Genomic DNA, 13810 nt, shown 5'->3' with positions numbered 1-13810 from the left:
AGAGAATTTAAACTGGCACTGGTTGGTTTTGATATAAAAACTCATGTTGTTCTTCTCTCTTGACATTCTGTCATCTAATAGGGTCTACTCTTGGTGTGTGTGCAATGCTCAGAGTGGAAATGAATAGGTTACCAAACTCCCGTAGCACAATGGGGCTGGGCTGAGTTGAGGGGACAGAGTCTGAGGTTATGCCAGTTGAATAGTGTAATCTCTACTGAGCAGGTCAGGCAGATCTATAATTAAAAGGATACCATCAGGGTAATGTGTATGCAAGTCAGCTGCTACTGAAATAAGTTTTAACTAACCTATTAAAAATGATGCAACATAAATAGCAACATGACAATAAAGAGCATAGAAAAATGTAACAGTTACATTGGCACATTCTTGGAGGAGATAAAGGTGTGCAGGGCAATTCTGAACTTTTGTGGGCCTGGTGATGAGCTGTCTCCAGAAAGTGCTTGAAGTTTATAACTTGCATCTGTTCTGAATGTGCCTTTATAAATGACTTGTCTGAAGTAGAATTGAACAGGTTTCAAGCAAAATTTGTTGGTCTTGCCCTATTTTGGTGGCCAGAAGTCCTGTCATGGTCCACAGCAATATGAGTATGGGAGCATTGGTCAGAAACTTTGTTAATGGGACTAGACTAATACATTCCCCTCCCCTGGAGGAGATAACATGAAATTGGAAGGCCCCCTTTAACAGTTGATTGATTATGGAGCTTGTATCTGGATGGTGGTTAAACAAAGCGTAAATGTAACGAGTGGCTTTGCCTTGGACTTTATATGACATGACGATGGACACTGTAGAAAATATTTGTAATTATATTGCCTTTTACTTTCACATTGGCTTTTCAGTCTTTGATACTCAGGTTGTAAAGCAGTAAGCAACTTTTTTCACTTCTTAAATTCTGAACTTCAGGAAAAAGTTGTCTGAAATTTTCGCTTTCCCTATTGCTATAGGTATTGAGGCAGTAGTAACATGGGAAGGGCCAGAGTTGGGATGTCAGTGAGGAGGCATGAGAATGTTTGGAACATTCTTTTCTGAGAACTCTTGTTTTGACATCTGTATTCTGACATTTAAGCCAACCTGTTAATGGACCTTCTGTTTCACGTGGTGTCACCTCCATAGCTAGCTCTAGAGCTTGGTGTTCCTTGTGACATCCTGTTTCTCTTATTTGTGAAATCTGTTTTGAAGTTTTCTGGTGGTTTATATACACTTTCTTTACGTTCTTGGATGATTATAGAAGCATATTTTTAAATCAGTCCATTGTAGAGCAGTATAAGTTACTGGAGTAATTTATTCTCCAACAGTCTGAGCTTGGTTCAACACAATCAGGATGAAACAGCTGTTTGTCTCTGATCTCTGTATCAGTAACCATTATGAGGTTTGAATCTTTTTATCTGTATACTTCTGAGCTGTGTGTCTGTACTTCTAATCAACCTGTTAACAATCCATGTGGCCAGAGAGTTCTTTAGAACACATTTTGGTTGGACTTGCCTTGAAGACTTTCACTTCACATTGGCTTTTCAGCGTATCAGTTAAGTGTTTCACCCAGTCTTTAGCATAGACACCCTTTTGTTACTGTTCATTGTCTGTAAATTAAGAAATATTGATTAATGAACATACTTAAAACAAAAACAAAAACATATTACCCTGAGATTTTGTGGTTACTGTCTCCTAGCAACAGAACTTCCTGTCAAGACACTCCGTGTTATTTCAAGGGGACTGTATCCAGAATAGCCTTAATTCTCCATCTAGTTTTTCAAACCTAATTCTTTTTCTCTTTTAGACAACTTACTAAAAGGTTCTTTTTAAAGAGTGTGATTAATATCTTCAGTCTATTGACAGCAGTAATAAAATAGAATAGGATAACATCAAACCATCATTCCATACTTTACTGTAAACTAGAATGCAAAGGGGAAAAGAAAAGGTCTTTTCCTACAAATTCATCGGGAGTTTGTTCTTGGTGAACTAATTGGTTCTCACAGTAAAAAAAATTCTCTTTTGTGAAAATGGAAGATAGCTAGGTTGGGGGTTCAAGCCTATAATTCCATTGATATGTATAGCCTTAAAATGATTATTAGTAAAACTAATATTTTATGAATGTTTTAATCACACTAGACTTTAATATATCCCAGAACATGCAGGTAACTTATGCCTCCTTGTATATGACCTCTAAGTTGGAATCAGTCTACTTTGCAGGCTGCTAAGTTTTGTGTATAATGGAGAAATTGAGTTGGTTTGTGTTCCAGTGTTTATTCCTGCAGTAGTCCATGATAGGCAGAGTTCTGCTGTGGCAAGCCATTTGGAACATTGTATTTGCCTGGTGGTGTTCTTACTTTGAGTGTTTTAAACGATTTGTTTTTGGTGGTGTTGTGATTTCAGTGCGAGAAGTGAGTGTGCTGGAGATTAAAGAAGATATGGAGCTGGATCCGGAGGAGAACAGTACTGTCTTCATGGGGATCCTCGTCAAAGGGCTGGCCAAACTGAAAAAAATCCCTGAGACCGTGAAGGCTATCAAGGATCGTCTGGAACAGGAACTCAAGCAGATTGTCAAGAGGTCCACAACGCAGGTGGCAGACAGTGGCTACCAGAAAGGAGAGAGCCTTTCCCAGGAAAACCAGCCTAGGTAGGCACATTTCAAATGCTGAGGTAGGGAGCTGTGGGTTGAGGTCATCACCCCCAGGAGCACCAGCAGTCCTTTGACTACAGCAGTAATCTCAAAATTTTAAACATGTGCCCCAGTGACTTGGGAAACTAAGTTCTATTTAGCTCTTTGCAGGATCAGGTAATATTTTTTAATTATGTTAATGTACCCAGAGATCTGGGCACATGGTTTTATAAATATTGATATAAATGAATGATCAGCAGCAGGAGCTGATGAGCTCCTAAGATACATGGGTTTTGTTTCTATGCAGACCTGCAAAGAATATAAAAAAATGATGGAGGAATCACCCTCCGATAAGGGCAGAAGGAGAATTGTTAATAAACAGAATGATATGCAAAGTTTTCCATAAGGTATCTCCTGCTTTTAAAAGGTGAATTTAAAATCTTTACATTTTATTTCATTTGTTTTTCTAAGGTCCCCAATTAATAGAAATCACATGTAGAGAGTTGGGAAACCCAGCCAACCTAGACAAATTAGCTACATTTTTAATTGAGTCAGTGATGACTCCTGTCTTAAAAGCCGAAGGTTCTTTTTTCCTCCACAAGAGCCAAATTCTGTAAAAAGTTAAAAATGGGTAGAGAATGCCTCTCAACACTGTTTAAATGTTGTTAAGGTTTTCAATGATGGTAGGTTCTTGACATCAGAACTTGGCAGGTGAAATATTTTTTAGTTCATCTTAAATCTAGAATTGAATATGAATACCTCTCGGTCTCTTTCATATCACTGAGCTTATTGTCTGTCTTCAGCTACTGTACTTAGAGGATATCCATAAAAATGATTACCATTGGCAAATAAAATGACTAATGAAGACGACTAAAAAAGATGAAAAGTCCAAAGGATCTGAATCTATAATGAAGCTTCTTATGGACAGCTTGCACTAACCACATGAGATGTCCACCTAACTTGTATTGTCTGTTTTTCCAAGACTGGGTGCTGATTATTGAAAGACTGGTTGGTATTCTTTCCTTTTGAAAAGTGTTATGTCCCCTTTCACTTGGGCTGGAGGCCAAGAAGTCTGTGTTTGGAAATTCTAGAGTAATTCCTTTAGGAACTCCTTATAAAAATGATTCCTGTCATTCCATGAGAAAAAGCTACACTTCTGGAGCACTACCCTAGAGTTTCCTAATTTGACAGTGTCCCAACTTGGCTTATGAAAGGGTGTGGTACTTTAATCTCACCATTGAATATTTTATTTTTCTACCTTTCATTAGCCTAGCCTAGTAAACTCTATAACTTCCATATGTGACTGCCTTTTACTGTTCTGAAATATTAATTCTCAATGTGTTTGCAGAATGCACAATTTTTAAAAGCCATTTATATACTGCTACATACAGATAACAATTTGTTGGGGGTGGGGGGAGGGGAGAACGCATTTAATTGACCATGATATACCTCAATCTCACCCTAGCCTTCACTCACCTATAGAGGAGATGAGCCATTTGAGGGCACCATTAACCACTAGGGGGAAGTAGGAGGTTTCCAGTAGTTAGCTGCTTAAGACGTAGAAATGATCAAAACTGTAGACTGCAATGTAGTTGTGTATAACTGCTGTGGAATCTCTACGTAGTTGGAACTGATCTTGGCTTCTCTGTAGCTAGTCTGTCTTCCAACCTTTATCACTACCACTGATGTTCAAAACAGTACCTGGGTTCTTTAATATATCTAGCAGTTTGTGTATGGCCTTGCAGAATTATTCTGTGGAGAAAAGGTTCTGATTTTCTCATTCGTGAGCAGCTCATTATATTGTAAATAGTATCTACAGAAATCTCTGACTTGGCTATGAAGGACAAAGTACAGTGAACGAGTCAGCATTGTATTAGTTCTAGTTTGACAAGTCTGGTAACATTAGTACTGATGGACAAAGATATTGGGCCAGATCCTCTGGCTGCGTAAACTGTCATCGCTCCAGTGACTTCAACTGAACTAAGAGGTTTTACATCGATTGAAGATCCGACTCACTGAGCTGGCATATTGACTATCTCATTACCAAACCCATGCTGCTTTTTCCTTCAGAGTTCTTAAGAAATTTCCTTACTTGTCTTTACCAACTCTTGTTGCTGAGGCTTGAAAGGCAAAACCAAAACATCAAACTCCAAATTACCCTAAACTAAGCAAAGGACGTTATCATTGGTAAAGTGCATGCATTATCATTGGTGACCTCATGCAAGTGTCAGCGGTCACTTCCTATGGACTCATTCTGTTTTATTGCCCAGACAATAGGAGTTGCCTCAGGGCATGTGTCACTTTGTCGACATGTTTATGTATTTCTTCGTGAGTGGATGCTGAGAACTTGAACTGACAAACTGCTCGAGCAGCCCTTTGTCTTTGCGGATGTTTATTCTGCTTAGGTCACTTGGCTCAAAAAGACATCCCCCCCCAACTTATGCGTCTCTTTAACCCACACTGCATTAATTTTCGGTCACCTTGTCTCAAAATGGCCTAAGAGATTTAGAAAAGGTCCAGAAAAAGGGCAATTAAAAATGATTAGAAGCTTCAGGGGACTTGACTACAAGGAGAATTGGAAAGGATTGGAACTGTTTAAATGGGAGAAGGATGTATGGTAGTTGGTTAACTAAAATGATCACTGTCACAGAGAGTGCCAACTGGGAGCTTCCAATCAGCCCATGCCATAATATGAGAATATGAAGGCACTTGTAATTAAGAAAAAATATAAATACCTTTTTGTTCAATGCATAATATCATTGAATGCCAGCATGGTGAACAGTTTGAAATTCTGCAAACTAGTTTACTTAATCCCTTTTTATTACAAACACCTCTCATTTGTATTTTCTTATATGTGACATCTGTCTAACCTATTTAATGCAGCCGTGCAAAATTTTGCTTGCTTGGGGCAAACAACTTTTTTCTTTTTTCGATGGATGACTAAATTATTATTTGGCTTTATTGTTGCCATGGTAATGGCAAATGAATCGATTTTGTGCCTGAGCTGATAAATTTTTACAATTATATATGTTTAATTATGAAGGTGCCCATCGGCTTCAAATTAAAATTGCCTTCAGTTTTCCATGCAAAGCAAGGTATAAATCCCTTTAACGTGAAAATGCCATGTCACATTTGGCATCCTGGTTCTCGCTCTTACCAGTTCCTCACCCTTACTGTCTTTTTGCCTCCTAACTTGTGCCTGCTATAGTGAGCTCCTATTTTATGTACCTAATAAGGTACTGAGACTCAGCTCTCCCAAGCCTTAGGAAGTGTATATGATGGAGAAGCTGCCTATCTAGCAGAAATAGAAGCTCTGTTTCCAGGATGGACACAAGTAAATGATTTTTTTTTTAATTGGATTTTTTAATTGAAATTAAATAAAGCTCACTTTTGCAACATAATTTCAAATTTAATTTTAAATAGGTTTATGATAACCTATGTTAAGGCCTAAAATTACTACAATCTCTTAAAATCATTTATAAATTAAATAGAAATATATTCAAGCTGTACTTATTTCTTGCCAAAGTTTTAAAGAGAGTCAGACCACCAAAGTGGTTGGAAGTCTCTGGCCAAACACCAGGAACCAGAGTTTGTTGAAGTGCTAACCTAGCTTTTGACAGCACTAGCCACTTCTGCATATGCAGAGGGAATATTTTCTCCAGTTTCTTCAGCTTATTCAGTTCTTGATTAGTTCATTCAAAGTTGAGAAACTGACTGGTAGTTGAAAAAAAGCCTGCAAGCTTGTTTTCCTCTTGCTATCTCTGAATAAATAACAGGTGGGAGGGGATGACACCAACTTGCTCTAAAATCTTGAAGGAGAGGGTGACCAGAAACAACCAGTTCAACTCACTAATTGCTGTTACTGCGTCCTTTGTTTAATAAAGCAGTTAGTTTTAAATGTAAAACATTTTAATTGGAAAAGAGAAGACTGAGAGGGGACATGATAGCAGTTTTCAGGTATCTAAAAGGGTGTCATCAGGAGGAGGGAGAAAACTTGTTCACCTTAGCCTTAACGATAGAACAGTAGAAGCAATGGGTTTAACCGAGCAAGGGAGATTAAGATTAGACATTTAGGAAAATTCCTACTGTCAGGGTGTTAGACACTGGAAATACACCTAGGGAGGTTGTGGAATCTCCATCTCTGGAGATATTTAAGAGTAGGTTAGATAAATGTCTATGCGGGATGGTCTAGACAGTATTTGGTCCTGCCATGAGGGCAGGGGACTGGACTCGATGACCTCTCGAGGTCCCTTCCAGTCCTAAAGTCTATGAATCTATAATTTAGGTTAGATATTAGGAAAAACGCTAACTATAAGGATACATAAGCTCTGGAATAGGTTTCCAAAGGAGATTGTGGAATCCCCATCATTGGAGGTTTTTAAAAACAGGTTGAACAAACACCTGTCAGGGATGGTGTAGGTTTACTTGGTCCTGCCACAATGTAGGGGGTTGGACTTGATGACTTTTTGAGGTCTCCTGCAATCCAACATTTTGTGTTTTGATAAACTTACTGTTTTTCTTATGTATCCAGTATAATTAAGGTTATTTTTATTAGTAAAATAAAGCCTCTTAAAATGCTGTTTTGTGCATTTTTAATTAAATCCCAATTTCCATTCAAATGTAGCTTGACACAAATTATGAGTAAAAAATTAATCATCTAATAAATGAGAAATGCATCATTCACCATTTTCTAACATAAACTGAATGTAAAAATTAGGAATCGGAATATTAAGATATATTATTCCTTAAGCTATATATATAGTGCTGAGTGTGTGCATAAATCGTACGTTAAGCAATATAATTTGATTAAATAAATGTGTATAGCGAGAGTGTGTCTTTCTGGTTTGCAGAAAAAGAGCCAATAGTGTAACAGCTATATTTAGTTGCAGGTCAACATGTTTTAGTGGTTAGCAACCAATAAGAATCTGATTCTGTGATTTCCCCCAAAAAAGGTTCTTACTGGTTGCTATATGCGTAAATAAACTATAAATAACTAACTAAAAATAAATAAATAACTATGGTGCAAATGTAAAACAAGTTTAAAATTGATAATTTAGATCATGGTTAAAATCGATTATTAAAATCACTGTTTTAAAATCAATCCATCCTGTCTGTTTCTCAGGCAGCTTAGTTTCCATGTTACCCCATTATCCTGACTATTCATGTTAGTAACTTAACAGAAAGGCTAAGTTTTAGTCACGGATGTTTTTAGTAAAAGTCATGGACAGGTCACAGGCAGTAAACAAAAAACTGCCTATGACCTGCCTATGACTTGTACTATATACCCCTAACTAAAACTTGGGCCAGGGGCCCCCGGTGCTTTGAGGGGGTGGGCTCGGGGTGCTGCGGGTGCTATGGGGTGGTTGTCTGGGACCCCCGCTGGTGCTGTGAGGAGAGGGTTGGCGAGGCTGGCAGGCTCCCTACCAGCCTCCATTTGGCTCCCCAGAAGCAGCTGACATGTCCCTGCAGCTCTTAGGGGGAGGGAAGGCCAGAGGGGCTCAGCACACTGCCCCTGCTACGAGCTCCAGCTCCGCAGCTCCCATTGGTCAGGAACAGCAATTAATGGGAGCTGTGGGGGTGGTGCCTGCAGGCATGGGCAGCACACAGAGCCCCCTGACAGCTCCACCTAGGAGCAGATGCAGATGCTTCCAGGGAGCCCGTATCCCCTGAGGTAAGTGTCGCCCTACACCCTAGCCGTTAGTCCCTCCCACAGCCAAACTGCCCCAGCGGTGATCAGTGTGACTGGCCCAGGGGCTGCCTGATCTGCTCAGGCAGTCCCAGAGCAGCTGCACCGACCATTGCAGAAGTGACGGAGGTCACTGAAAGTCACGAAATCAGTGATTTCCATGACAGACACGGAGCCTTTATTTAATAGCTATTGGGGTCAAATAGCAGTCAAGGAGAGGGCAAGATGTACAGCTCTGCTTATGGGAGCAGCATCTTTGACATTTTAAAGATTGTCTATAAAAGCCTAAACAGAAGAGACTGGTCTTTCCTCCATGTTACAGTTACACTGCCATCTCCTCTTCCATATCCCAGGCGTTGAATGTCAATGCTTTCCCCTTGTAAACACATGCAACACACAGATGTGCAAAGACCTATTGTAGCAGAACAGGGCTACTCTCTTCCACAACTTATATTCCAAAGCTATTTAAGGTACTGTTGCTAACTTGAAAAACAATGGAAATTCTCATACAAACAACTTTAAATAAAGTTAAGATTTCTCAAATAGATGCAGTCAGTTAATGTAAGACAACATAAACAACTACACATGCCTTACCATCCAAATACCATAGTTCCCAAATGTGCAATTTCTGTTCTATGTTATCCCCAGGCTGTCACTTATACATACTACTAATTTGTAGGCATTTCCTAACATTAAAGGTGAATGGAAAAGCCCCTGGTATCACAAAATGAAATTGCCTTATAGTACAGGTTTTTTTATTTTGTTTCATCTGAGAGAGACAAGAGCTGCAAATTTCAGATCTGGGTCCAGATCTGAACTTTTCTGGTATTTATAAAAGTGTTTGGGTCTGGGCTGTGGTACAGATCATTGTTCAAAGAGAGGGGGCAGCAATGAAGTTCAGTTCAGGATCTGAACTTCCTAAAGTTTTTATTCAGGCACTTTGTTTCAGCCCATCTCTATTTTTAGTATAATGTACAGACAAGACCTAGACCTGTCGTACTGTGCTTCTCTACCTTCCTAGACTTGTCCTTTCATTTTTTTCAGTGTAATCAAAAAGCTTTTCTCCTTAACCATGAGCTCTATGTTTGACACTGTTAATGTGTGTTAGCTGCATTACCCCATCTGAGAACTCTGGAAATTGCCCATGTGGTTCTGAAATTAGAGGGATACATTTGAAGGATTACATTATATAATGAGCCATCTGGAATAGACATTTCTATTGGTAATGTCCTGCTTTTACCCATTGTGTCTGGGCAGTAAGGTCACGAGAAGGTTTTTGTCCAAGATGGCTAAGTGACATATATGAGGGGAACACTGTCTTTGGGCCTAGGGGTGTCTGTATAACTCTATAACAGCAACAAAATTAACATTTTCTTCTAAACAATATCAGATGTGGTAAGTCATTGTCTTGTCACACAATAGTTACAGGCTTTTGCAGCGGCCCATTAATAACAATAATTGAGCAGTAAAGAAGCCATAGGAACAGCTAATGTGCTGTACACTTATAGGAGGTTATAGCCATAACACCTTATGTGTAATAACACAATTTTGATTACTGACACAGCTGATAAGCCCTGATACCTCAGGTTTCTGATCTTTCATGCAGGTTTTTAAATTCTTTCATACTGTTCATCCCATAATCCAAAATGGCACTAAACCATTGAATATCATATTATTTTCAGCCTGTGTGTAAGTAAATGAGACTTACCTTCTTCCTCAATTTAAGAGAGGGGAAGAAAACAGATAAACCCCCTGCCCCCCAATCTGTCCATTGAAGGTACTTGTATGGCCTTCATTGCTATGTTATCAGAATGTCTTATCATCTTGAATGCATTTGTCCTTCCTTCTAGGTTACTTCTGGAACTGCTTGAACTTCTCTTTGACAAATTCAACGCTGTAGCGGCTGCTCACTCTGTGGTGCTGGGACATCTTCAGCAGACAGTGGCCTCTCCATCCAGCCTGTATGATGGTGATGTCAAATTGTATGACATGGCAGATGTGTGGGTGAAGATCCAGGATGTCTTGCAGGTAAGGATCTCTCAAACAGTCATGCACTCAGTTTAGAACAGCAATTTTTGCTGACAGAGTGCCAGAAAATTCATTCATATAGACTAGAGGCTCAAGAAGCATACATGCTGGAACTTGTCTTTATTGTTGGGTAAATGTCTGTGTTGTTATAATGGACTTCTGGGTCCCAAAGCACATAAACCCCAGCAATCAACATCTTCTTTTGGTTTCATCTTTATGGTACGTGAAGAGGTGATATAAGTTACCTGCCAAGTTACCAGATGATGATATCAGAAGCTTTCAAACAGTAACATTTAACTCAGTGTTGTTACCTTGTCACATTTTCCTGTCACATAGTGTCGCAACTGAAACCACCTGTCTCCTTATGTCAGCATGCCTTCATTGCAGTCAGCTGAGACATTCAGGCTGGAGCTGCTGCCTGCATATTTTCTCTGAAGACTCCTCAACTTTTGTTCTAAATTGTGATATACTCTGCTGTAAAGGATTACAGAAAGTTCCATGTTTTATTTTCTTTGTTGTTCGGTTTAACTGCACAATGGCGTGTGATAACTGTCTACATATATAGGTATGGATCATAGACTATCAGAGTTGGAAGGGACCTCAGGAGGTCATCTAGTGCAACCCCCTGCTAAAGCAGGACCAATCCCCACCTAAATCAGATAACTGGATACACCACGTGTGACTTATTAAGAAGTTTTGAATGGCTTACCAGCCCTTTGCCAATGAATCTTTTCTCTGGGCCTCTTTCTAGCCCCTTAGGCAGTTTCAAACAGGTGCTTTATAAAGAATCAGTTTGACACACAAATGTTTCTTTCTCTCCCTGATTTTAACCCTCCTTCCCTTTATTATTCTTGCACAAACCTCAGGATAGATAATATTTAATAATATTATTATTATTAGGAGATATACCTATCTCCTAGAACTGGACGGGACCTTGAAAGGTCATTGAGTCCAGCCCTGTCTTCACTAGCAGGACCAAATACTGATTTTTGCCCTAGATCCCTAAGTGGCCCCCTCAAGGATTGAACTCACAACCTTGAGTTTAGCAGGCCAATGCTCAAACAACTGAGCTATCCCTCCCCCCTGATACCCCATAGACCAACAAGCCAGCTATATTCAGCCCCAGGCTAGTGACCATCATAAATTTTATAAACCTTGTGCAATTCGAGCTGACTGGAACCTGTCGGTGACAATGGTTAAGCTTGTGGGTGGCAATAGAGTCCCTAGTACATGATCTAGCCATGCTATCATTGCCCTTGAAGGCCAAAAAACCTTTAAGAGCTTTGGCAGTTCTGCCAGTCTCATTCCTGGGAGCAGAGGCCCAGGAGTGAGACTTTTTTGCACAATGTTATCGTCAGTGAAGCAGAATTACAAGGCAAATAATTTTACGTTATCAGCAAGAGTTCGTGATGGTTGCATCCCTCATAAGTGGTGAACTAAAATTGAGGAAACCTTTATACTGGACAACACATACATAACCCCCACCTTTTTCCAACCGAGTGTCTCCTATGTGACTGAAGAATCAAGTGAGAGAGTTTTAAACTTTGTTATTGGGATTGTTTCTTGTAATCTACCACCTGTGATGCTTAGTCGCTATAAGCTTGACTGTTCAGAGGGAGCCATAAAACCCTCCAGAAATGACCTAAAATAACTTTTCTGCACATAAAAATGACAGCAATTTGAATTCCATAATCTTGTGCCCATCTGGGGCTGGAAATGAGTGCTGGATCGCCATGGAAAGCTGAGACTCTTCCTTATTTCTGTTTGTATTGAGCTCCTTGCATTGCAGGGTCACAAGCATAGGCAACTGGTGAAAACATTCTTTTTGGTGTCTAAGTGCATGGAATGGGAGGAGGCCTTCACTCCAGTGCGTGTGTGGGAGGAGCCTCTTTTCTGAGGGATGTCTCAGGCCCCACTCTCGAGTGTGTGTGTGTGTGTGTGTGTGTGTGTGTGTGTGTGTGTGTGGAGGGTCACTGTCTTTATCCAGTCTCCTGTGGAGGGGAGGCCCCTAAGGTGAGAGTTAGAGTGTGACCCCTCCCCACGCTCAGCAGCAGTTCCTGCCCCACAGGGCTGGGCCCGGATCCCCCACTGGCGTTTGCTGCTCGCAGCTGAAGGACTTGACTCTCTGCACTTTTCAAGAAGGCAAGACTCATGTTGTCTTCAAAGGGACTCTTCTGCTATTAGAGTAGGATGAGAGATGATGGTTTAAAACCCCTTTTAAGATAAATATCATTTAGTTCTTATTTTAAGCATCTGACGTATCAGTTCTCGTTTGTAAAGTTTTGAAAAACGTGGTGAGGTCTGGAAAACTCTTTCATCCCTGCGAAAAAACTGAAAAGTTTCTTACCTCTGGGCATGTCATACATGAGGCCATTCTTAACCACTTCTTGAAACTCAGGTCAAACATTAGTCAGAGCTGCTTGGCAGTGATGTCCTTGTCACTTATTTTAGTTGTCACTGTTTTTAATTTAATGCCAAACGAAACCAAATAAAATGTGGCATATAAAAAAAGTAGGACATAAGACAGTTTGTTTGGTGGTGGTGAGGAAGCTGGGATGGGAAGAATAAATAACTCTCTGTGATCTAGTCTTCCCTCTGGCCTTGTGGTAATCTGTGTGCAAAGCCTGAAGATAGCCGGTCAGAGCAGAGCTGGCAGGCAGAGACAGTATAGTGGTTATTTCTGACATGCTGGAGCATAGCTATGTCCTGTATTTCATCTGCTGGAGCAACACTCTAGACTGCTGCGGAAGCACTATGCCCCAGTGGCAGAGAGAGATGTGGTGGGAGGAGGGGGGAGGCTGAGCTCCCCTCACCCAACCCATCTGCTGTTTATGGTCATAAGATAGTGGACTTTAAAGTTGAAGCACTTTTAGGTATAGAAAACCTTTACTGGCCTATGACTAACCTGTGTCCATTCTGGTTCTTGAACAGCAATAATTTAAGGACTGAAATTCCACATTTTTGTGAGCAGGAAGAGGAAACATTTCTCTAGCAGGCTGATTTTTTTAAAAACAATGTTTGTTCAAATGTGTTCAGGGGTTAGGAAGGATAGAAGAAATTGTGAGAAGATGGATTAGTGGCAGAAGTGAAGTCCGGTGATGCAGTCAAAGATGAATGAAATGTATTAATGCCTATGCAATATATCACATGCCTGTACAATTTTTCACATGGATAACACGTCCTCTAATAGTGTGTCTGTGCATGTGTAATATATTATGAAATAGCTGTCTTTATAGCTTCATGCATGCATGCATGCATGCATACATACATACATACATTTGTGTGTATATGTTGGGGATAGAAAGGCACCCTTGTGAAAAATGTAAGACGGTATTAATTTTTTCTGTCAGCTGAAATGAGCTGACTTATTTTTCCTCTAGATAGCTGAATGCTTCCCAGTAATATTCACTCTTAATGCTATTGTAACCCACATGCCTAATAGGAAGGTATCTCTTTGAGACCCATTGGTGGGAGGTAGGAGTTGT

At 40.0% G+C, this 13810-nt stretch overlaps 1 protein-coding gene across 3 annotated transcripts in view; it reads left to right on the top strand.

The window, feature by feature from the left end:
- EXOC4 (exocyst complex component 4) overlaps nt 1-13810 on the top strand; it is a 634239-nt gene that overhangs the window by 72745 nt on the left and 547684 nt on the right. For all 3 annotated transcript variants that reach the window (XM_075063737.1, XM_075063746.1, XM_075063741.1), the window contains exons 6-7: nt 2386-2629; nt 10148-10325. In XM_075063737.1, the coding sequence (XP_074919838.1) occupies nt 2386-2629; nt 10148-10325 (422 nt within the window). The remainder of the gene's footprint in view (nt 1-2385; nt 2630-10147; nt 10326-13810) is intronic.

The sequence above is a fragment of the Chelonoidis abingdonii genome, chromosome 1 (genome assembly GCF_003597395.2).
Source record: "Chelonoidis abingdonii isolate Lonesome George chromosome 1, CheloAbing_2.0, whole genome shotgun sequence".
Taxonomy (NCBI): Eukaryota; Metazoa; Chordata; order Testudines; family Testudinidae; genus Chelonoidis; species Chelonoidis abingdonii.
Note: the sequence above shows the minus strand (reverse complement) of the source record. Positions and strands in the feature narration are given on the sequence as shown.